Source organism: Larimichthys crocea, chromosome XI (assembly GCF_000972845.2).
Source record: "Larimichthys crocea isolate SSNF chromosome XI, L_crocea_2.0, whole genome shotgun sequence".
Classification (NCBI taxonomy): Eukaryota; Metazoa; Chordata; class Actinopteri; family Sciaenidae; genus Larimichthys; species Larimichthys crocea.
In genome coordinates, this window is record NC_040021.1 from 12,220,128 (window position 1) to 12,243,287 (window position 23,160).

Sequence of the window (23,160 nt, forward strand, 5' to 3'; positions counted from 1 at the left end):
GCCTTTGTCTTTTACGTAGTCTGATTTCGAGATGAATTAAACATCCGTCTGTGTTGCAACAAGGAGGTGTGATTTTTCACACCTCTACACAGGATCTGAGCATTTGCTTCCTTTGAATACTTTTTAAAAACTCTCTGGTCAAATCTGTGCTGCCTACGTGGCCACAGAGTGTCTGATCAATGAATCAGTGGCGAGCAAAAAGGATTTCTGAGGGAACTAATGTTGGCTTGAGTAGATGAATTAAACAGATGGATGGACAGATTGCTAGAAGAATGGGCGGATCAGTGCTTGGGTGCTTTGTTCGAATGATGTAGAAACTATATTATTGGATAACTAATAAACTTCATGGTTTGCATCCATCATTCTTTATCTGTAACTGAATTATTAGCAATTCTAGAAGATGCACAAAATGGTTGTTAGCGGAAGAACAGCAATGATATCTATAGAATCAAGTGAAAGCAAGGGATTGCAAATCTATCAACAACAGCATGTAAATTTGAAAACAGATTAATCCTTGTGTAATCATAGAAGACAAAGCCTATATGCAAGTGGGTGAGGGGTGAAATCCATCCCAAAAGTTGGCAGTGAATATGAGGTAATGTTTTACATAATTTGCCATGGGCGCCAGGCATTATAGGAAGAGTCTTTCACAGGAACTCACCTCCAGGGAAAATGCAAAACCTGCACTCATGGCAGTCTTTAAGTGGTCCAACCAACTGAATTCAATAAAGAAACATGTCAAATTGTGAAATAAAGGGTAATTATTCTTAAAGTAAATATAACTATCTGATTGACTGCTTCTGTAAAGTCTGTATTCATTAAGCAAATAGGTGTAAAAATATTCATTAAAATAATGTTGTTCTGAATAATTATTGCTGAATTTCAATGTGCAGTGCAGAACAGTAATAATGTAGAAGTCATTGATCATGTAGACGTATTAGCAATTACTCAACATGTGGGTTTATTTAACCACATAACCATAGAGGATCACATTCACTACCTATTTGACTTGGGATCAACCCTTCCCCAGTGCAGACCTTTACATACTCTCACACACACACAGACAATTAACAATGCACATGTATGGCCTTCCCAGTGCTCAATTTGAAAGCCTGGTGGGATGATATCTCCAGCCTAGGGACCATCATTAAAAATCATTCAAATGAGCCAACCTGTGCACACAATGCTTTGCAAAGGGGGCAGCCATCACAATACCTTCTCTTTGCCTGCTCTTAACCTGTCCAATCGCGTCCATGCAAATGTCCTCAGCCAAGAGTCAATGGGAGTCAGGCTTCCTGCCCAAAGTACTATAGGGGAATTTGCATAGCCTGGCTCCCTTCCCTTAATTTGGTTTCAGATAACACGATGTTGTTTTTAATATTACCCTCTAGGGAAAAGACACATTTGGGGCTAATTGTAGAAAAAAACCTAAGAGACCACTTACAGATATCTTTAACATCTTGCACAGACAAATAAAGTAGAAATTCCATTCAAATATTTGTTTATACTACAGCATTGTAGGATTTAGGTTATTTATTCTGCTTCTTTTTACTTGTGCGTGCTAATAATGTTGGTGACACTGGTTACTAGTGATGTTTCAGTTATTTTTTGTGTTGTATCTCTTCTAACAAAACTACTTTTCTATTTTTGTCAGGTGCCTCGTATGCTATCTTGCATGATAGCTACTATATAATAAAACATTTGATTTGAATAGATTAGAAGTACCACCTCCTCGAGGCAAAAAAAAAAAAAAATACTGGAACAATGCTTGTGTACACAGGTGTGGACAGGATTTGAAGCCCACAGGTGATTGCAACCAAGCGACTAAGTGATACATTATGTCATAGGTGTACAATTAGATGTAGTATCACTTAAAGTTTACATAGTTTTAACGTCACAACGCTTCTGAATCAACAAAGCTATTTAAATTACTAGATTCTACACATGATAATGCACACACAACACATTGCACACGTTTTACCTTATTTTACCCATGTCCTATCCTGTATATCTTGATCTCACCATCTTAGTGCTTCAACCCTGTTGAATCAAAGAGTGAAATTTCCAGTCCATGGTTATGTGTTTATGCATGTGTGTGTGTAGCCCTTTATCAGGCCACTATTATGATGACTGCTCTGGGACAATAGGCTGTTCTGGGGTGATGGTAATTACAAGTGACCAGGACAATACGGTCGCGTATGGAGGAACTAATACAATGAGAAGACACATTTATAGAAATAAAGCATTAGCCCCCCCTCCCAATCCTCTCTGCAATGAATGGCTGAGCGAGGACAGTCCTGGTGCAGGGAGGATGGAGAACTCAACCAAAACAAAAATAATCATAATACATGGTGGACAGTTGTCTTAATACAGACTAATGCACAAGTTATGCAATGGAGCTAAGAAAGGGGAATTGTTACTTACATTTGAGGGTGGCTTGCTAAAAAACAAACAAAAAAAAAACAACATTTAACCTAATTTAAATGTGGATTATTTTGAATAAACGCAAAAACATAATCAGCAAGCTGCAGTTTAAGAAACTTGAGGACTAACTTGGATAACATACAGGCAGTCATGTGTGCTTTAAAGGTAGTTGTCCTGTGAGTTATGTGCAATAAAAGTTGAAGTGCCACTACATTTCTTTAACTTTCTATCTCTGGGCGAGCACAAAACCTCACGATAAGAGGTTTTGCATGTTTTATCATTGAGAAACATCTGTATTACAACAGGCAAACCACGAAAAACATGCCAACTTCACTTTCCTCGCATGCCCCCCCTCCAAAAAAAAAAAAAAAAAAAAACATTGTTTACTTCGTCCAGACTCATTGGTTTCCTTCTGGTGAAAAGCAGAAGTCACTCATGAAAAGTGTTGACAAAAAAGCGTGTAGCGCGGACAGCAGGGCAAAACGCGCCTTTGACAAGTCTACTGTGTAATAGCCTGGTGCCTTCAGGAACACCTCGTAAATCTCCAACACGACTGTAGCCATGCACCTTGAGGCAGCATAATTAATCTAAAGTGAATCATTTTTCATATTTACGACATTATTAAGCCACGTTTTTACCGTGGCATTTGTGATCATTTATATATGCTTAGTATAACTTGTTAAACAATGTAAACGTGAAAGATTATAGCGACTTTTTCCCGACAAAGACACATAATTTAACACCTCTTCTGGAAACATATTAACGTTGTCTCACTGTTTGAATCATTTTTCTTCGATATGAACCAATGTTCTCACTTTTCACCGCGTTGGTTCGAATCGCGATTGCGGAAAATCTCGAGGCGGCCGTGAAGTACACCCTAGTGGACATGCGCAGACGAGGCCGCACGCGTTCAGGAGCGCCAAATTCGCCGGGATGGGGAGGCAGGGGAGGAGCGCTGGTGGAGGCTGCTGTGTTTAAATTAATGTCAACCTGCCTTCGCCGGGAGTAACAAACCCAGCGCAGATAGCGAAAGTACGGTGCTCAGCGCAACCTGCGAGCCGCTCTTACAGATATTAACATGACTAGGCGGCCGAGAAACAGGTAAGCTCAAACGCACAAACTACTCTTTAGTTTGCATCCTCTTTAACTTTCTTTCCCTTCTTTTACGTTGTTATATCTTTATTTTTTTTCTAATTACGTTTCTGTTGGATACGGCGTGAGTTGGGGAGGTTACGAGCGCTTTATTGACAGAGTTCATGTTTTCTTTTCTTTCATTAACTCCTTTTATTTTCTTGTTGTGTGTGTGTGCCGTTGTTGTTTTCTTGGCCGTTAAAAGCTGAGTAGTGGTGTGGGTGTCTCGCTCGCTCTCTCGCTCGCGCGCCCATGACAGGTGGTGGTCATCTGGCATGTGCGCTCCTCGCGCTGCTGTCAGTGGTGAGACAGAGAAAGGGGTCTCTCTCTCTCTATGTGTGTGTGTGTGTGTGTGTGTGTGTGTGTGTGTGTGTGTGTGTTTCTCTCTCACACACACATAAACACTTTAATAAGGTTAGGCGGGTGGACAGGCGCGTGTCACGCTGTGGACAACACGGTGCGTGGACAACACAGGCGCCTGTCTGTACTAACGCATTAAGAGGCTTGGATATGTTGCAACAAGCGTTTTTTTAATGTCTTAAATGTCACTTAAGTTATCGGTTTGTTTTCATTTTTACGTTTTTTTTTTTTTATATATATAAAAAAACTTTGGACTTGAAGTGGTGTGTGGTGTGTGTGAGGTCCCTGAACGTCTCCGCAGCATCTCTGATAGCGAGAGCTCACTGTTATTTTGCAGACTGGCGTTCTTCACGCCGTCCCCTCTCGGAGAAAAGTCATTTCTTGCATTTGCCACCAGCACCAGCTTTCCGGTTTTTTTTTTGTTTTTTTTTGTTGTTGTTGTACTACTGGGCATTAAGATTAAATTGGCGTTTTGTTTTGTTTTTTAGCACTGATAATGATTAATGTTTCAGGTTCGCAGTTTTCAGTTGATTCATCATTTTCAAGATGAGTATTCTGTATTCATCCTGTTTTGTTTTTTTCTTGTTAAAGTTCTTTGACTTATTTGGTCAGATCTCTCTCTTTTTTCTTTTTTTTTTAGCGTGGTTTGATTGTGGTGTTTATTGTTTAAAGAAAATTTATAATTTTAACAATCATATGTCCAGCACTGTTAATCAGTTAGTCACGTATTTGGTTGAATGGACACAAACACTGTAAATATCCTCTCTCTCACACCTCTCAGTGGGGTTCCTGTTCACCTGTTGCTCTGTGTGACACCAAAGTACCCTACCTGTCTTCCACGTTGTCCATGCTCTACCTCCTGATTGGTTAACCAACCACTCAGTGTCTGTGTGTGTGTGTATGTGTGTGTGTGTGTGTGTGTGTGTGTGCATGCATGACTGTGCTGTACAATGCCACTGCAGGTCTGAACACGCCAGGGTCACGAAATTATGATCACATATGCCAATCCCAGTATCTGTGGAAACCAAAAACATTGGAACCTGTTCGTCTGTCCCCCCCCTCCCCTCCCTCTCGCTTGCTGTTCTTCTCTCTCTCTCTCTCTCTCTCTCTCTCTCTCTCTCTCGCTCTTGCCCTCTCTCTCTCCCCTTGTGGGTGTCTTGGCTATAAGCCTGCACCCAAACCTTCAAGAATGACTGGTTCTGTCTGTGTTGACACCTGATGAGTTAAAGAGTGGGCCGAGTTCTTTATGTGCTCTGTAAAGAGACAATTAGGGAGTAGTTTGAAAATAGTCTGGTACTTATTGTGCTATTATTTACCTTGCTATTATCTTGCACTATTCTTTTTCTTTTCTTATTTTTTTGTTTTATTGTTTTTAAATTCCCTTTGTCTCTCTCTGCCTGCAGTGTTTACAGCAGCGAGGAGGATGAGGAGGAGACTGAGATGTATGAACATGATTATGATGGATCACTGGCCAAGACAGGGAAACGCCACCTTGGCAAAACACGATGGACACGAGAAGAGGTACACACACACACACACACACACACACACACACAACTTGCTGCTCAATACGACATATTTACCACAACACACGTTACATTAAATTGGCCTTGGGATAGAGAACTTCCAAGGAACCTGGGAATCTGTCTTTTATAACTAGTCTAACCACATTCATCGACTATGACTTAAATAGTGGAGTTTTCATTGCAGCTTTTTTTTTTTTTCAGGATGAGAAGTTAAAGAAACTCGTTGAGCTTAACGGATCAGAAGACTGGAAACTGATTGCAAGCTTACTAACTGTAAGTAGGACAAATGCACACAGCGATTATTTGACAACATAGGATTGTGTTTTCTTTTTATTTCTGTTTTCTTCTCTTACTTCTGGATTTATTTTGTATGCATGCAACCTCCCGTGGTATTAAGATGATCTAATCCCCATGTCCTCTGTTCTACCAGAATCGTACTGATGTACAATGCCAGCACAGGTGGCAGAAAGTTCTTAACCCAGAACTCATCAAAGGGCCATGGACCAAAGAGGAGGACCAGAGGGTAAGAAAACAGCCTTTTAGGATCCTAAGGAACACTTAAAATACACAAGGACTCAATGTTCACACGTAAAATATTAAAAATCAGTGATGAAACCACATTTTTCTCTTCTGGTAAAACCTTCACATAATTCACACAGTTATGATCTTAGTTATTTGTTTTGGAGGAACAAAGCTGGCTACCACTCACAGGAAACAGCAACCAAAGCGTGATCCAGAGTAAAAAACAATTACTTTATGTTCCTGTGTGTTTAAAGCAACCATTCTGTAGCAACTCCTTAGCTGTTGTTGCACATTTTTAGTTTCCCAAAAAGTTGCCGTTACTCAACAAGTAACACACCAAGTCTCTTTGAAAACCTGCAAGGTATTTATTGAACTAATCCAAAGGAGTTATATTTCCACCCAGATGCCACTGTAATGATTAGCAGAGTGGCTAACGTTCCACTGGAAACTCCCTCACTGCTCACCACCAGGTGTTCTCAATCACCTCCACAAAGCTGAAAGATAAAGAAAGAGGGAAGGAGGGAGGAAGAGCAGAAGCATTCAGTGACACAATGTATACTGTTTCTGAGATTTAGATAAGAACTAACAAGTTTTTTTATTCTCTTTCTCTCCATTCTACCCTCTCACACACCTCTGATCTTTCTACCATGTTATTTTTCTCACTATGTACCCCTTTACTTCTCCCTCGCCTCCCTGTTATTGCTCCTTCCTTCCTCTTTCCTCACGCCCCTCCACTACCATTTACTTCTCTTCCTTTTCAACGCTCTTCCTCCTCCCTTGTCATCTTTCCTCTTTCTCTCTCCCCCGCACGCACACAATCACACGCACGCCCACCCCAGGTGATCGAACTGGTCCAGAAGTACGGAGCCAAGCGCTGGTCAGTGATCGCCAAGCACCTGAAGGGGCGTATCGGCAAGCAGTGCCGCGAGCGCTGGCACAACCACCTGAACCCGGAGGTGAAGAAGACATCGTGGACCGAGGAGGAAGACCGGATCATCTACCAGGCACACGAGAAGTTGGGCAACCGCTGGGCCGAAATCGCTAAGCTGCTCCCTGGCAGGTGAGGCAAAGAATGGAGAAGAGAGAAAGGTGAAAAGGAGAAGCTAGATGAATCACTGAACCCTTGTTGGTTGGCTGTGCAATGTTGCGGTTGAGAAAGTGAAATGGAGGGGAGGACGCCGAAGGAGGAATAAAAAGAGAACAAATGAGAAAAGGGATGAAGTAAGCAAACAACATAAAAGAAGATGGAGGTGTGAATAAAGGCAGTATTTCTCTTGTAGCAATACAGAATGATCGGGAGGAGAAAAAGAGGTCATGAGATGTCAGCACAGAGAAAAGCCTAAAATCAAATGACAAAGACGAAGAGAATGAGAGAAAAAAGAAAATGATTGTAATTGGTCTGTACTGATAAGCTTATCAATTGTGTGTGTGTGTGTGTGTGTGTGTGTGTGTGTGTGTGTGTGTGTGTGTGTGTGTGTGTGTGTGTGTGTGCATGACTGAGACTGTCTCTCTGCGGCAGACTCCATGTGTGCCTGTGTTGATAGCGTAGTAGATAGTGCTATCAACTAGAGTCCAGGATGTTTTGCATTTTGCAATGAATAACTTGCAAGCTAATACGTGTTGTCCATGACATCCAGGACTGACAACGCTATAAAGAACCACTGGAACTCCACCATGAGGCGAAAGGTGGAACAGGAGGGCTACCTTCAGAGCACGTCAAAGAACAACTCCTCACTCTCCATCAGCCATGGCTACGTCAAGACCAACAATCACATCATGGGTTACCCCCACCACTCGCCCAGTCACGCGCAGCCGCTCAACTACACCTACATCGACACACACCGAGTGAGTGAGCCTTTTAAATGAAAACTTAGAATGCTGGGAGGAAAATTAAATAACCCTGATTATGTAGCAGCAGGCGATGCAGTTATTTGATGTGTTTCTGATTGGCTTTACAGGTCCCGTTCCCCATGGCTTTGCCTTTGCATATCTTGAACATTCCCCAGCATGGAACAGCTGCTATACAGGTAAGAACAGAAAGTGTAATCGGTCCCTCTAGTGAGGTTGTAAGACAAAAAAAAAGATGAACAGAATTTAAATTTGTGGCTAAGGGGCGGTCGGTAGCGTAGTGGGTTAAGCGGCCGCCCCGTGTGTGGAGGCTATAGTCCTCGCTGCAGCTGGCTCCTGTTCGAATCCCGCATCGGACGGCTAATTTACTGCATGTCACTCCCCCTCTCTCTGCCCCCATAATAGGCATAAAAGGCCAAAAAAATCATCTTTAAAAAAAAAAGATTTGTGGCTAAAATCCGCCTCTTTTTCACAGAGACACTATAGTGAGGAGGACCCCGAGAAGGAGCAGAGGGTGAAAGAGATCGAACTGCTGCTCATGTCAACAGAAGATGAGCTAAGAGGCCAGCCATCACTACCAGTGAGTTGTGTGTGTGTGTCTGTGTAAGTCTGTTTAAGTCTGTGTAAGTGTGGTTGTGAGCGAGCTTCGCCATGTTAAATTGTGACAGCGAAATTTATTTCCATGTGTATTTGACCCTGGTTTTAAGGACAGAGGTTGGATGTGTGTGTGTGTGTGTGTGTGTGTGTGTGTGTGTGTGTGAATAAGGAGGAGGAAACATCTGGGGGCTCTGTTTCTGCAAAAAATGATGAAATAGGAGCTTATCACCATTTGTGGTGTGTGAGTGCATGACCCCTTGTGCAACCCTCTACACAACACTTCTGTCACCCTTTAAATTAAAGTTCCCTTTCTTCTTCTCTTTTCTCATTTTGTTAATTTTTACACCTCTTCCCTTATTGTCAGCCTTGCATTTTCTCTGTTATGCTTGGTTGGCACTTTTTTTCACACGCACCCCGTCTGTGGTGATTTGTTCTTTGACCGTTTTTTTCTCACTCTTTATATTCTTCTCTACCCTAGATGAATTTGCCCTATCCAAGCTGGGCAAGCCAGAGCTCCATGACCAGCAGCTCGGAGGGTGTGTCAGTGTTATTACCTCATCACATGGCAGCCGCTCCCGCCCTGCCTCACGATCAGAGCTGCCTACCCGAGGAGAGCGCCTCTGCGGCACGTGCCCACAGCAATAACAGCCGCAGCGATAACAACAACAGCAACAGCCACCACAGCAGTCCGACATTCTCAAACGCTATACCAGAGTTTATGGAATCCGTCATTGATTCAGTAAGTGTCTGCATTCAGTTCGTCTTTGTGCTATTTGTTAAGACCAACTGTGTCGAGATGAAAAAAAGAGAGCGTAGCAATTAGCAACATAGATTTTACCCAGTAGTGGGCCTTGACCCATCTTTTCCCGCCCTTTTTCTAGAGCCTCTCCTCAGTGGATGAGGCCACTACCAGTGGGCTCTTGGATAGGATTCTCAGAACAGGCAGGGTGTTGCCCAATCAGGGCTCAAGAACTGCTCACGGAGCATGGGTGGGTTTCATCTGCTCGACTCCCAAGCCCTCACCAGGCAGAAACCTCCCCTTTTCACCCTCACAGGTAGTTAAAGTAGTTGCGTGTGATCAGAATCCATCCAATCACCAACCCGCCGCCTATGACATCAACAACCAATCATTCAGAGTTAGCGTTTCTCCTGCTGATTTCCATCTTTCTTGTTTTTTATTTCCATCATTTCACCCATAACTTGTCTTTTTCACGCACCAGTCCGCTTCACTCCTTTCCTTTTTCATTTCTGTAGTCTCGGCCGAATGTGCTCCCATGTTCTGCCAGATTGTTACTGCTTTAAAATAAACCTGTCAGGCTACTTTGATTGATTGGGTTTCCTTCCTTCTGTTTCGCAGTTTCTCAACCAGTCAATGAGCTCAGAACACTCCGATGACAGTTTACCAATGAGCTCTCCGGTGGACTCCAAGCCTCTGATCGACCACACTGTCAGGCCCCAGAAAGAGAATGAAATGTAAGTGCCTCTATCTCTAATGAGTTTTATTATGCAGTTAAACAAGATTTGTGGTAAAAGAGGATTTACAAACAATCGTCATGCTTTCTGTCTCTCAGGTTCAGAACTCCAAACATCCGTCGTTCGATCATGGAGTCGTCTCCTTGTACACCCACACCTTTCAGGTCAGCCCTGGCACTGCAGGAGGCCAAGTATGGACCCCTCAAGCTACTGGTGAGGGAAAAAAGCCTTCAAAAGTATTCTTGAGTCTTGAATTTGTCATGTAAACATCTCTGCTCGTTATAATGTCCCCGTGACTCACTGGAGGATTTGTGTCTTTTCCAGAATGTCCCTTTGGAGCAACAGATGGTGGAGTCCATCAAGCAGGAGCCGATGGAGTGTGCTATTGAGCAGCCTCCACTGAAGAAGATAAAACAAGAGGTACTTTCCAGTTGACATAAGCACATACACATATGTAAAAGGACACATACAGGCAAACAAACGTGAGACTGAAGTTGTAGTTTTTAAGTTGAAAAGCAGGATGTGCTTTCAGTTTGCAGTTGTGTGTAAATGAATATAGTTTTTCAGTTTTGCAAGACGCTCTCGGTTATCTTGGAGAATACAATTGCAAGGCACGATAGTCGAGGACGATCATTGCTGATAATTATTTACGTTAATTGACCATGACGTGTTTTGCATCCTAGGTGGAGTCCCCATGTGAGAGGAGCCCGTGTATGCAGTGGGAAGGACAAGACCTTCACACACAGCTCTTCTCCCCAAATGGCCCCGCACAGGAAGTTCCTGTAAGTTCACGTTTAGACAGTTCATGACCTATAACGATTACTCACAAATGTCCTCAAACCTTCCCCTGCTGTACATCAAGCTTGACTTCTCTCGTTAAGATAATATTTTCTATATTTCTCTTCAGGACCTACTCACTAGCTCATTATTGAGCGAAGATGGACACAAAGTCTACCACCTCCCTCGCAGAGGCATGGGCAGCCCACCACAGGTGTGTAGAAGTTTGTATGCATGCATTTATTAATCTACGTTTTAAAAAATAGTGCGGGCCGGTGTTTAGCTCAGTTGGTAGAGCAGTCGCCCCATGTACGAAGGGTTCGAATCCAACCAGTGGCTCTTTCCTGCATGTCATTCCCCATCTCTTCAGCTGTCTCTATCAAAAATAAAGCTTGAAAAGGCCAAAGGTTGTTGCGTGATTTTAAAAACTCATCACCGTCCTCTCTTTCTCTTGACAACAGCATCTCAGTTCCTGGGAACAGGTGACCTGTGGTAAAACAGAGGAGCACGTTTTGGCCTCGGAGCAGAGCCACAAGTACATCAACACTTACTCTACGAGGACACTGGTCATGTAGACAGAGACACACGTTGATCTGGAAACATCAACAATCCCTGCGCTGGACGCAGCGCAGCGGGTTTCATATTTGTTGTGGTACAACAGTTGGGAGAGGCTCTATGCCATTGGTGTTTTTACACTCACACTTGTTGGATTTCAACCAACCAAGGACAATACTTTTTTTTTTTTTTCTTTTTGAAATCTTTTATATAGAATTTGCTTTTGGTTTTTAGAAATGTACATCCTATCACTTTTGGTCTTGTCATTGTATTATTATCATTGTATTATAAATAGTGGGAAACGGTGGCTATATAATTTGGGCTGTATTATTAATTCCGAATTTTGATATTAATATAAAGAACAAGTTGATTAATTTATTTCTCTTGCTTTGATAATGACTTTATTGTTGTTGTTTTTTACAATTGGCCAATGGAGCAGTGTTGTAAGTTAAGTATTTAAGCCCTGTTAGCATTATCTTAAATCCAAAGGCATATTAATTCATTCAAAACTGACCTCTGTATTTCAGTCATGAGTTTTCTGTTTCTTTTTTTTTTTCTTTTCTCTTTTTTTATAGGCTACAATGGGTCTACTGAGAATTTCAGGTGTTTCTTCTGTGCCACCTCATGTAAACACTTAACTGCTAAAGAACAGCTACATCTGTTCTTAACATTTTTCAATTATTAATTATCATGCTGTACGCAACAGAAGAGGCCAGCCTCATTAGTATTAACCAGTTACCACATTGGCACCTTTTTATTTCATAAAAATTGAGTTTTCATTTCAACTTTGAATTTATTTCTGGCCCTGGACGGGGGAAACAAATCAATGAACAAACATTATATTTGTTGAAATTGAATGATATATGTAGTATATTTATACATTTAAAAGGTTACATGTTTAAAACCATGAGCTTCACCCAGTAGAGTTTCAGACACAACAGCACCCATTTCTTTTCCCAATGTGCCGCGCCACCACGGCCTTTCGTCCGATGTAGCACAGCGCACTCCGTGTTGAACACGGTGGCTAATCGCGTTGTGTCTGAAAGGGCCTTAAGACCAAGCTGCACTTGAATTTTATATTCTCCATAAAAAGCGAGAGTATCGATACACTGAAACACTGATATTTTATATTATGCTACAAACAAAAGCCCAATTAAAACTTGTGTATGTTTGTTGTTTTTAAACATTTCTTTGAATAGTTTTGTACTGTTTTGTAATGTATATTCAGTCAGCATTTTTTCTTACTAAGACTGCGGTAGACCATGTCAAACACTTAGCAGACAATCTTTTTATATGTTAAATGCCTTGTTTTGATACTAGCTTTTGAGCAAAATAATGATTTTATAAAAGCATTTATACCTACACGCCAAGTTTTCATGTTTTTTTACTTTTATATACTGCCTAGTAAATAAAGTGTGTTGTTTTTTTCTTACATCCTTGTGCTCGGTGTGTCATTTTCCTATAATTAAGGTGCAAATATGCTTTTGTTAGTCAGGAACTTCAGCACAAATAGCCTGTAGTCGTTTAGGTTACAAGTGTAAATAGCACAGTCAGCCCACACTCTTCAATCCCCCTGTTTAAAGTAAATGAACTGTTTGCTCTGCTGTCCCCAAAGTGTAATCTACCTCTAGTATTCAAATTTTTGTGAGGACTGTAGTATTCAAATACCCTCACATTGCGCACACACACACACACACACACACACAATCCGGCACATACAAAGGTTTGTTGTCATAAAGTTGTGCAGGGCATATCATAAAACATTGCCTCCATCTGCCAGTTACTAAGCTAGCGATGCAGGTAATAAGCAAATGTACCCAACCGTTGTCTCTTTTTTTTGTGAGACCACTCATGTGAATGTGCAAAGAAAAAGTTTACTCTGGTGAGACTGTAAGCACATGTGCATATACTGCATACATTTAGTGTATAAAACACCATAATCATCATAGTTCTCCAAAAACACACATATGCACACATATGAGCTCCACATTTAGTCTCTTGAGGAGACTTGTTTTCCTGTGAGGCCATGAAAGCCAAGATTGAAGAGATATATTTACACACACACACACACACACACACACACACACACACACACACAATCTCCCTCCCCTCCTGCCCTCCCTCCCGCCAGCCACCTGCACCCCCACCTCATCCTGATCTACCACAGTGCCCTCAAATATAGATTCCCATCTCAAGTATGAGTCTCGAAGGGATTCATGAACAGAAATGACATTCATCGCGACTGACACAGCTAACAGGAACTGTGATATTTGAGACAGGGCCAAACAAAAATAGTTTCCTCTGGGGGTGCATGAAGGCTTACTGCAGTTTTAAGTGATGCACATGTATGTATTTAAAGGATCACGTTGCGGTTATTCACTATTGTAACAACAATGGTGCAAACTGACAGCAAAGAGACCATAGCAAAGGTCTGATGAGGGTTGTTCAAATTCAAAAGATGAGTTTGAAATTCCCTGTCAGCAATTGTAGTGTGTGTGGTTTCATGTGCACATGTGGTTTTGTCTGTGTATGTGTGTGTGTGTGTGTGTGTGTGTGTATGGGTGGGGGTGTCTTGTGGAAGGAGGCCAGAGCAAGAAGCAGACTTTCACATTGGGAATTTCACCATCTTCTACTACACCCAAAAGAAAGAAAAAAAACAACAACCCAAAGCCCCAAACCTCACGAGATTTTCAGACACCTGCTTCCACTGAGTGAGAAGGCAGCTGCCTTTGTGTGTGTGTGTTTGTGTGTGTGGATGTGTGGATGTGTGACGATGGATGGATAGATCGATGGATAGTAGTTTATTGACAAAAACAATATGGACCCAGATGGATATTACAAGACATAAGATCCTATAATGTGAATAGTTGGTCGCCACAGATCTCCCAGCTCTTCTGTGCTGGTGATTTCAAGTGAAAAGTGAAACAGTATATGAGGACTGTGTTATCATCAACAGTGCAGTGCAGCAATCATTTGAGAGAGGCAACAGGAGTATGTGATAATGCACAATATCAACAAAACATTGGGTTACAAGTCACACACACACACACACATTTTGTCAAGTTCATTTCAGTTCAAACAACAGTCATAAAAGCAAGTAGAAGGCAAATCCAAGATGACATGAATGAAAAAGATGACAAGAGCTGTGTTTTAGATTTTGGTGCGTACACCACTGCAGTCAAAGCTTCAATGGCTCCTATTTATATTCTCTAAAATACATGACCTGATCTTTCAGCAAAGGGGGAAATGCAAAAATGTCAAGTGTCACGGGCTGGTGTGATTCCCCCTGTCTCTGTTTGGACACGGGTTTAGCTTTTGGTCCAGGGATACCACGGCAACAAGGATGTGAAGCAGTGAAGTAACGTAAAACATAAAAGACTTCTGGATGTAGTGTGCAACTTGTAAACACCTTTCTTGAATGCAACAGATTTTATTTTCAAGTTTAAACTTTATTGGACAATGTTAACATTTAGACACACCATAGAAAACATCTAAAAAGAAAGAAAAATAAGAGTGTATGACATTTTTAAAGTAAAATATTTAACTCTAAATGTTAAAGCAGAAGTTCACTCTCACTACTACATTTTTTTTATTCCATCCTCCTTTCCCTTTTTCAAATCAAACTTGTCTGTCGCAAGCAGATTGGCTCATAAATTCAGTTTGACGTGTCACAATAGATTTATAGCCGGATGTTGCAGAAGTGGCGGGCTCCTGAACATGCGCGTGCTACTCAAAAAAATGCACACGCTCCATGTACTCACATGCAGGCCAGCGTGCTCTGGGCCTGCATAGATTACTCTAGCCTGATTTCCTCATTCCCTGGGTGCTGTTGTGGTCGGAGATACTCAGACAAGAGCAGCCGCTCCCTGCTGGCAGTGGTCAGGTAGGAGGGCTGGGCTTGGGCTGGCCAGGCCTGATAACTACCCTACCCATCCATGGCACAGAGATGAGGGGAGAAGTGGAGGGAAGAGAAGATGACAAGGGATGAAAAGACAGTGAAAGAGAGTTCAGTGAAGTTGAAACATGGTTATACTTATGTTAACCCATAGTATATCTGGTTTCTTTCTGCAGGGACAAGGGGGCTAGGGGCTTAAAAGGGCTTAAAAATTGAAAATATTTGCCTTGGCTAGTGTGCAAAGAAATTTAGAATTTTATGTTAGAGCTAACACTGCAAAAATGCGCATTAAAAAATAAATAAATACACTTATTTGCAGAGGCTCAGATGAGACAATCATACCATTCTCAAGTTTGTATTGTCTCTATTGAGTGAGAGGCGGGTAGTAGTTACCTTAGCTTAAAAAAATCTGCTTACCAGCCCCACTAATGCCACTAATATACAAATATTAATTGACATTTATTTCATTGATTTAACAAAAACAGAAATTTATAAACAAACATTTTTGTAGGGGGTTACATGCTGTAACAGTTTCAAACGCAGTATCTTCCAGACTCTTGTCCTGACTGCAAGGTTTGCCAGGCACTGTGACCCGGAACTGTGCTTACACATGTTAGTTAAATGACTGAAATTGAATTGACATTAGATCAACAAGTGTAAGTGTGTAAAAACAACAGCGTGTCAGTCAGACAAATTGTCATTCTTCCAAAAGCACAGGTGTTCCCAATAACAATAAAGAAGGCTCTGTTCTATTTAAGTATCCCAGTAAGGCATGACAGTGTAAAAGCGAGCCAACGTGCACGGTACCAGGAACAAGCATCATTCAGTTTTAGAGTTTACACATCTTTCCCGTACTATCCGGGCTAACCTGTTGTTAGCTTAGATACAGTTACGCCACGTAACTCCCTACAAACGTTTTCTTTCTTTTTTTACATTTCTGTCTTTGTAACACCAATGAGATGCAACGTGTTAATTAACGAGTAGAATTTAGCCATTAATGATTTCATTATTTACACCTGAAGTCTTTAACTGTGACAAGCCAGAATGTCTTCCATGAAAAACACCTATTCACTGGGGTCGTGTAAATCATGTGAACAATTAAGTGTGAAACTATAACAGAGATATTTGTAGTTAGATGCTGTATATATATGGAGTCCCAGCACAAACAAAATAACAACAAGGTCTCCTAAAGTTCAACCAACGTTACCACAGGACTTTTACACAATCTTGAATATTCTGCCAGGATTTACACATGCAAATGTGAAGAAACACAAAGAAATTCAAAACAGAGAACTTCCTAATAAAGTGAAATAAACTTCAGTACAGTTACACCAGACCTCAAGGAGAAGTTGTGGTACAATCAGCCACCTGGTTTAACAGGTTTAAAAGTTAAGCAGCATGGGTAATTCCAGCATGTAGTAAATATAAGCTTGATCTTAACAGTAAGGTTCATGCACGCAAGTGCTTAGTGAAATATAATAATATGGGACAAGCGCGCCCTGAATTAGCACAATCAGACCCACAGGTGTAACCTATATATGATCAAACACCACAAACCCTGGGTTATTTAGTGTCAGAGGTGACACATTTCACACAAGTCATAGCTGATCATAGTTAGTGCACAAAGATTACATATCATAGAGGCCCGAAATATAGTTTTTGTGTATGTATGTAAAAGGGTGTGTGTTGTTCAGTTTTAGTTGTTTACAGATAGAGGTAAAGGTACAGGACCCCTGCCCAAAACGTCTGCAGTCTGCAGCCACGTGAGGACCATAACACACGGACCGACAGTATGACCCACATGTACCCGCTGACTCACAATCACAAAATGCACATGCATGCATATGGTCACACACAACTAGAACACACAGATTGAGCAGATAGACCCCTGCCATGTGGAAAGAGAGACTGAGATAGGAGGGTAAGAGAGGTGAACAAAGAGTGTGTGTGTGTGTGAGAGAAAGAGAGAGAGAGAGAGCGATGGGGACTGTTGGAGCTGCTGCTGAGGTGATTAGAGTCGTCTGTAACAGTTACTGTCTTCCCAGATTTGGCTGCCATTCGTTTGGCCGTTTGTTTGTTGTTTTGCAAGTGTAAAAAATGTATAGAGCAATGTGTCTGTTGCAGATAGCTCCAAACAATAACTGTAAACATTTCAAAAATTAGGTCAGTACTGCCAAAGTATTGCCAACAGTGTCAAAGAGCAAAAAAAAAACAACAACAACAGAATTTTGGTCCATTTGATAAACAACAATATGAGGGAGGAGATCAGCAGAGAAGCTCATGAGAGCTCTTTACATCATATAATAATAGACTCATAACCCAGAAATGACCTCCATTATGGTAACTGTAAGAGCTGTGATCTTAAAAAGTATGATCTGTAAAAGAATTTTCACACATTTTTATGATTTTTAAACTACAGAAAGTTCATACGGCTTCAAAATATATTACATTATAGATGATCATACTTCTGCTTTCTTGAGTAATGGTTTAGTCATCTGGTTTAGAAAATGACCATTCAGTGTGTAACGAATCATCACATTTAAGAAGCTGAAGAAGAAGTGAGGTGTGCACTATGTACTGAGGCTGAGACTTTACCTCAGCGATTGTGGTTCGAATCCAACCTGCGGCCTTTTGTTTCATGTCATCCCCTCTTCATCCTCTCTCCCTGCTTTCCTGTCTATCTTCAGCTGTATCTATCTAAAACATACGTAAATGATTCAATAATTCTTCATCTACATAAATCTAAAAGTCATCAAATATTTGACTGGATAAACTTACTTTCTAACATGACAACTGTAAATCTCTACTCTACTGGATAACCCATTTACATACTGTATATCAGAGGGCCATAACATTATGAACACCTCTCAGTATAAAGCAGTCCAGTTTAATACTACTGTAAACTACAACCACAATAGTAACTAGAATATATTATAAATACCTTGGTTGTTTTATTGGATCATATTGGATTGTTTAAGTGTACCTAATGAAGTGAAAATATGTATATAATATATACACCTGTCTGAAGTTTAAGTTAGATGTGACGATAACATGCTCGGAATAGGCATGTACATGTTTTCATCACACACATAAAACTACATGTATTATGTATGACAGAATGACTTCTTCTTTTTAAGTGTAAATAGAAAATTGTAGAATTAAAAAAAAAAAAAGATGCATGTACGCTGCAAATAAATCCACCTTATTGAAGCAGGTGTCATGAATGAAACAGGTTCTATATAAGAAACCACAAATTCACATACACAGTAATGGACACGCACACACACACACACACACACACACACACACACACACACACGCACACACGCACACACGCCCACAGCCTTCTGGTGCTGGGTGTGTGGTCAGGTTTGTCACCTAGTTTCCTGACTTGCATAGGCCGAAGCTTTTTCCCAGTAACACCCCCAAACACACACACCACAAACACACACACGTTCACATTGTTCTGTCTAGGTTTTCTTCATTAAACACCCCAAAAAAACTGAAATACAAGAGAGAGAGAGAGAGAGAGAGAGAGAGAGAGAGAGAGAGAGAGAAGGGTTTGGAACATACGTTGTTTTAATGTTGCTTTGAACACAAAGTAAGTCAGAGATTTTTCTGTGTTTTCTAATGTGTGTGTACATGTTGTATAGTTTAGGGGTGGGGTCATGTTTTGTCTTGAGAACTTGTGCTTACATACAGTCACAAGTACCCCCCCCCCTTGACACACACACCCACATTTAAACAGCACAAAATGACATGTTTTCCCGCTCAGGCTTGGTCCAGCTTTCCTATTCACCTGGGTAAATAGAGCAGAAGGAAGGGCCTTTCAATGGAGCCCACCACACACACACACTCACACTCACACACACACACAAACACACACACACACACATATTGGACATAACCCCACCCTGCACTGCCATCACTGCACACAAACACTCACATTTCAGTTCTCCCTCCATCTAACATTTACTAACACACACACATATTCGTCTTCTGAAACACCTCTCCTCTCCTCGTTTCCTCTCCTCTTCTTTCGTCTCGCCTCCTCTCATCTCCTCTCCTCTCTCCGTCCACCCCATTGTTGTCTCTAAGTGATCCTGACAAGTTGATTCACATGGCATGATCACGCATGGTTGCCCCGATTTAGGACACTTGTCCCCGGGGTCCCCCAGCCGTCAATAAATCTGCCCTCGATCCACCCTCTACCCCACCAAAACACACTCGCACACCCCCTTGAGATACACCCCTACTGCCCTTGAACTCATTTGGAGGGTGGGTGTGGTTGGAGGTAATGGAGTGAAAGTTGTGTGTGTGTGTGTGTGTGTGTGTGTGTGTGTGTGTGTGTGTGTGTGTGTGTGTGTGTGTGTGTTTGCGCATGTGACGAAGCAGAAGTTGGCATAATTGCACCAATGAGATAACAATACTCAGACCTCAGGCTTGTTTGTGGTCTGCAGTCCGAAACACAGCCAGGCTGAAAAGATGAATAGGCGCACATGCTTTCTCTTTGTATGCATAACACCTGTTATGAAATAAACTGGCGAACAGAGCGGCGACTGTCACGTTCTGACATCATCTTTTTCAATCAAATGTCTCTCTGTAAGGTCGAGGTTCTCTTTTTCTCTGTTTGCGTGTGGTTTGTGTGTTGGAGAGGACATAAGGGATGAAAGTGCACGATGAAACAAACAACAGTAGTCCAGCTGGAAGTGATGCATCATGCAGCACTATAGGACAGTATAGCTGTATTGTCTGAAATGGCAAGCTGCTACGGACGCACACTTTGTAACACAACGCACTGAAACACATTAACACAACTTGAAACTATAGTATTATGTATGTTTACAAAACCTGATTCAAAATTAAGGATACAAGACACGGACTGATAAACATAAACAACACCAAGCTCGATAAAATGTCAGAAAATTGTCTGGTTTTATCCAACCAGTAGCCAGAAGATGTTTACTTTCATATCACACAGACAAAAAAAAACTCACATTTGAGACGTTGGAACCAGAAAATATTTTATTTATGTATTTATTTTTTTATTTAATTATTTTTGCTTCATTCAGATCAAATAGTACGTATTCCTTCTTGAGAAGGGCTTATTGCATAGGTAAAATATGGTCTCAATAAAAAATATATATAAATATGCAAGTCTCCTTCAAAAAGGTACAGGGTACACTGTAGTATTAAGTAAGGTATTTACTTTACATAAGCCCTTCACAAGCTTGTTATTGACCACCCAGTCAAATCTGAATGATTAAAAATATCGACAAGTTTAAGAAATTAGGTGTCAAAATGATTAAAAATATCGACAAGTTTAAGAAATTAGGTGTCAAAATCAGGTGAAAATGAGCAGTATTCCAATGAAGTAGTACTCCACTAGATGTTGAATTTGTGCATGAAAGTTAATTTTCTAGTTTCAAAATCTATTTACTAGCTCTGCTGTGACATCTAACCCCATCTCCATGACAACTGAGGAAGTGTTTAGTTGCATAAAATGGGGCTAAAGGCACTGGAAAATGTTAGAAAGTGGAGTTTTTAAAATCTTTTTTCCATTGTTGTTTTTCTCTATGTTTTCTACTTCTGTGACTGCATGTGCCTCTTTGCCTGTTTTAATGATTCATTGTCACCCTTCTTTGTAACACTTGTATGTGTCAGGAATCAGTATAACACAAACTTGATTTAAAACTAGAAAGCTTCGTTGTTGTTGCTGTTTTAAACATGGTCGGTGCATTAGATATGAAGGAGCACACAGGTACACAAATACTCACGACTAAATATCAGCTCTTATCATGAATGCTGATGTAATTGCCCCTTTTCTTATTTCTTCTATGGAAATTGACAGGAAGAAGACCAAATGCTGACAAAGTAAACACTTACCCGAATGCCTCTGAGTGTGTGCGTGTGTGTGTGTGTGTGTAGTATCTGTGTGTGTGTGTGTGTGTGTGTGTGTGTGTGTGTGTGTGTGTGTTACAGTATGCACACTCAGTGGTTACTAATGGTGATAATAATGCTTTAGTGTTAGCAAAAGTTGTAAAAGGCCTGTGGGCTTAACAGTCAGTGTGAGAAATGAGGCACAAATGCAAACAAAGGAAGAAAAAGAGGTTTTCAGAAAAGAAGATGGTAAAAAGGCATGATTGACCAAATGAAACTTATTATTTTTAGATTTTATATCAAAAAAGGGGCTAGGAATCCAGCTGCTTATTATGCATGCATCCGACAAACGATGAATATCAAAGATACTACATCTCAAGCATTGTTTGCTGAGTGGGTTATCTATAGTTCTCAAATGACTGCACATAAATTATGTTATCGCTGGCGGGAAATTCAAAGCAAACAGTTCAGTGTGTGAGCGTGTGCGTGGGTGACTTTGATAAAAAAGTACCGTGTGACGCAGACGGCAGATTTTCAAACACCTGTCCCATTAAAGATAAGAGCAACAGATACCAGAGAGTCGGCAAGGTGTGTTGCAGAGGTCTTATCTGAACTGATGTGTCTTTAAAGTCTGGATGGCATGGCAATATAGTGCTGACACACATGTGTACACACATGGACTGTAAAAAGATTATGCAATAGGGATATGTATGTATGTATGTATGTATGTATGTATGTATGTATGTATGTATGTATGTATGTATGTATCTATCTATCTATCTATCTATCTATCTATCTATCTATGATTTATGATTATTAAATGTTTTTGGGATGCAGTCTATAGTCTGTGTCGGATGAGAAACACTCAAAAATATGAGAAACAGACGATCACCAGGGCTTTTCATAAAAAAAAAAGAGAAATAGAAAATATTGAAAATGTTGCGTCACAGCACTTTTCAACCAATGTGCGTTGTCAGCATTAAGACTGATGAACCAGCAGCAAGTGTGCAATGTGTTCTTGAAAAATGATTTTTTTTTCTTTTTCTCACACACAGAAAGCTTTTTTTACATGTCAGCCTTGAGGAAAAGGAAGTGAAGCCTAAATATTGGTCTTTTCATTGATTAATTAATTATTAACACAAGTGATTGTGATCTCATCTGTGAAGACTTTATCTCCTCTACTGAAAAACAATCTTATAATAAAAACCTAAAATAAGATATACATTTTTCTGTTGTGTGACAGAGGTGACACTCATTTTTCTATAAAGAGGATTGAAGATTTGATAATATTTTCTGTAGTGTACAACTTTAGTTACTTTTTAACCGTATGAACTGCTCAATAGACTCAAATTTTACAACTAAGCTGCAAATTTGAATTCATAAAACATTTAAAACATTTGCAGATTAATTTCAGTGAAAGAAATACTGTGCTTCAGTGTTTACGTGCATGCGTGTTCATGAGGTGAGCATTAAAAAACAACAACGTTTTTCAATTGAAATCTGTTTATTTGTGTTTTTACACGACATCATTTTAAGTTTAAAATTTTCAGAATTGGTTCACAAACACACACACAAACGCAGACACACACACACACACACACGCACACACACACACACACACACACACACACACAAAACCACAGGTTTCACAGTGTAGTTATCTGGATGCGACATTGGGGTAATGTGACCAAGCAGAGGCGCCCTAGCTCATCAGCAAAATAAAGGGGGGTTGAGGTGGGTGTATGTGTGTGTGTGTGTGTGTGTCTATATGTGCATGTGTGAGGATGTGGAGAGTGTGAGAAGGGGGGTTGGGTTGTGTGTGTTGTTGGGGGGGGAGGGTGGGCGGATTCTGGGTGTGTGTAGGAGCACAGCCGTGCAGAGAGATAAGAAGTTGTGGGATTGTCAAGTCGAGAGGGAGAAGAAAAAAAAAAGCAGAGAAAACAGATGGATATAGAGCGTCTTTATCTGTGTGTGTGTGTGTGTGTGTGTGTGTGTGTACCACAACTTCACAACTTCATTGCAGTGGTGTCAATAATGTAGGTCACATTTTAAGTGAAAGTACCAACTTATGCTTTCTCATCAATAATGTTCATTGTTGGATGCAGTTACGTTCACATGACTCCTCCAAGAAGTTTTAATGATTACGAATATGCTGCCTTCATAAACAGAAGA

The 23,160-nt window shown here is 40.8% G+C and overlaps 1 protein-coding gene across 2 annotated transcripts; it reads left to right on the forward strand.

Moving 5' to 3' along the window:
* The first annotated feature begins 3,326 nt into the window (after nucleotides 1–3,326).
* On the forward strand, nucleotides 3,327–12,640 carry myb (v-myb avian myeloblastosis viral oncogene homolog). Of its 2 annotated transcripts, XM_010739348.3 has the most exons (16): nucleotides 3,327–3,525; nucleotides 5,319–5,436; nucleotides 5,643–5,714; nucleotides 5,872–5,964; nucleotides 6,803–7,023; nucleotides 7,601–7,808; nucleotides 7,922–7,990; nucleotides 8,287–8,391; nucleotides 8,887–9,147; nucleotides 9,290–9,463; nucleotides 9,766–9,881; nucleotides 9,980–10,094; nucleotides 10,206–10,301; nucleotides 10,565–10,663; nucleotides 10,789–10,872; nucleotides 11,120–12,640. In XM_010739348.3, exons 1-16 carry the CDS (start codon nucleotides 3,503–3,505, stop codon nucleotides 11,231–11,233), a joined length of 1,968 nt encoding a protein of 655 aa, XP_010737650.1. In that variant the 5' UTR covers nucleotides 3,327–3,502; the 3' UTR covers nucleotides 11,234–12,640. The 2 variants fall into 2 exon arrangements, with proteins under 2 accessions (XP_010737650.1, XP_010737651.1); XM_010739349.3 differs by lacking the exon at nucleotides 9,290–9,463 and having other exon boundaries at nucleotides 3,328–3,525; nucleotides 11,120–12,639.
* The last annotated feature ends 10,520 nt before the right edge of the window (nucleotides 12,641–23,160 follow it).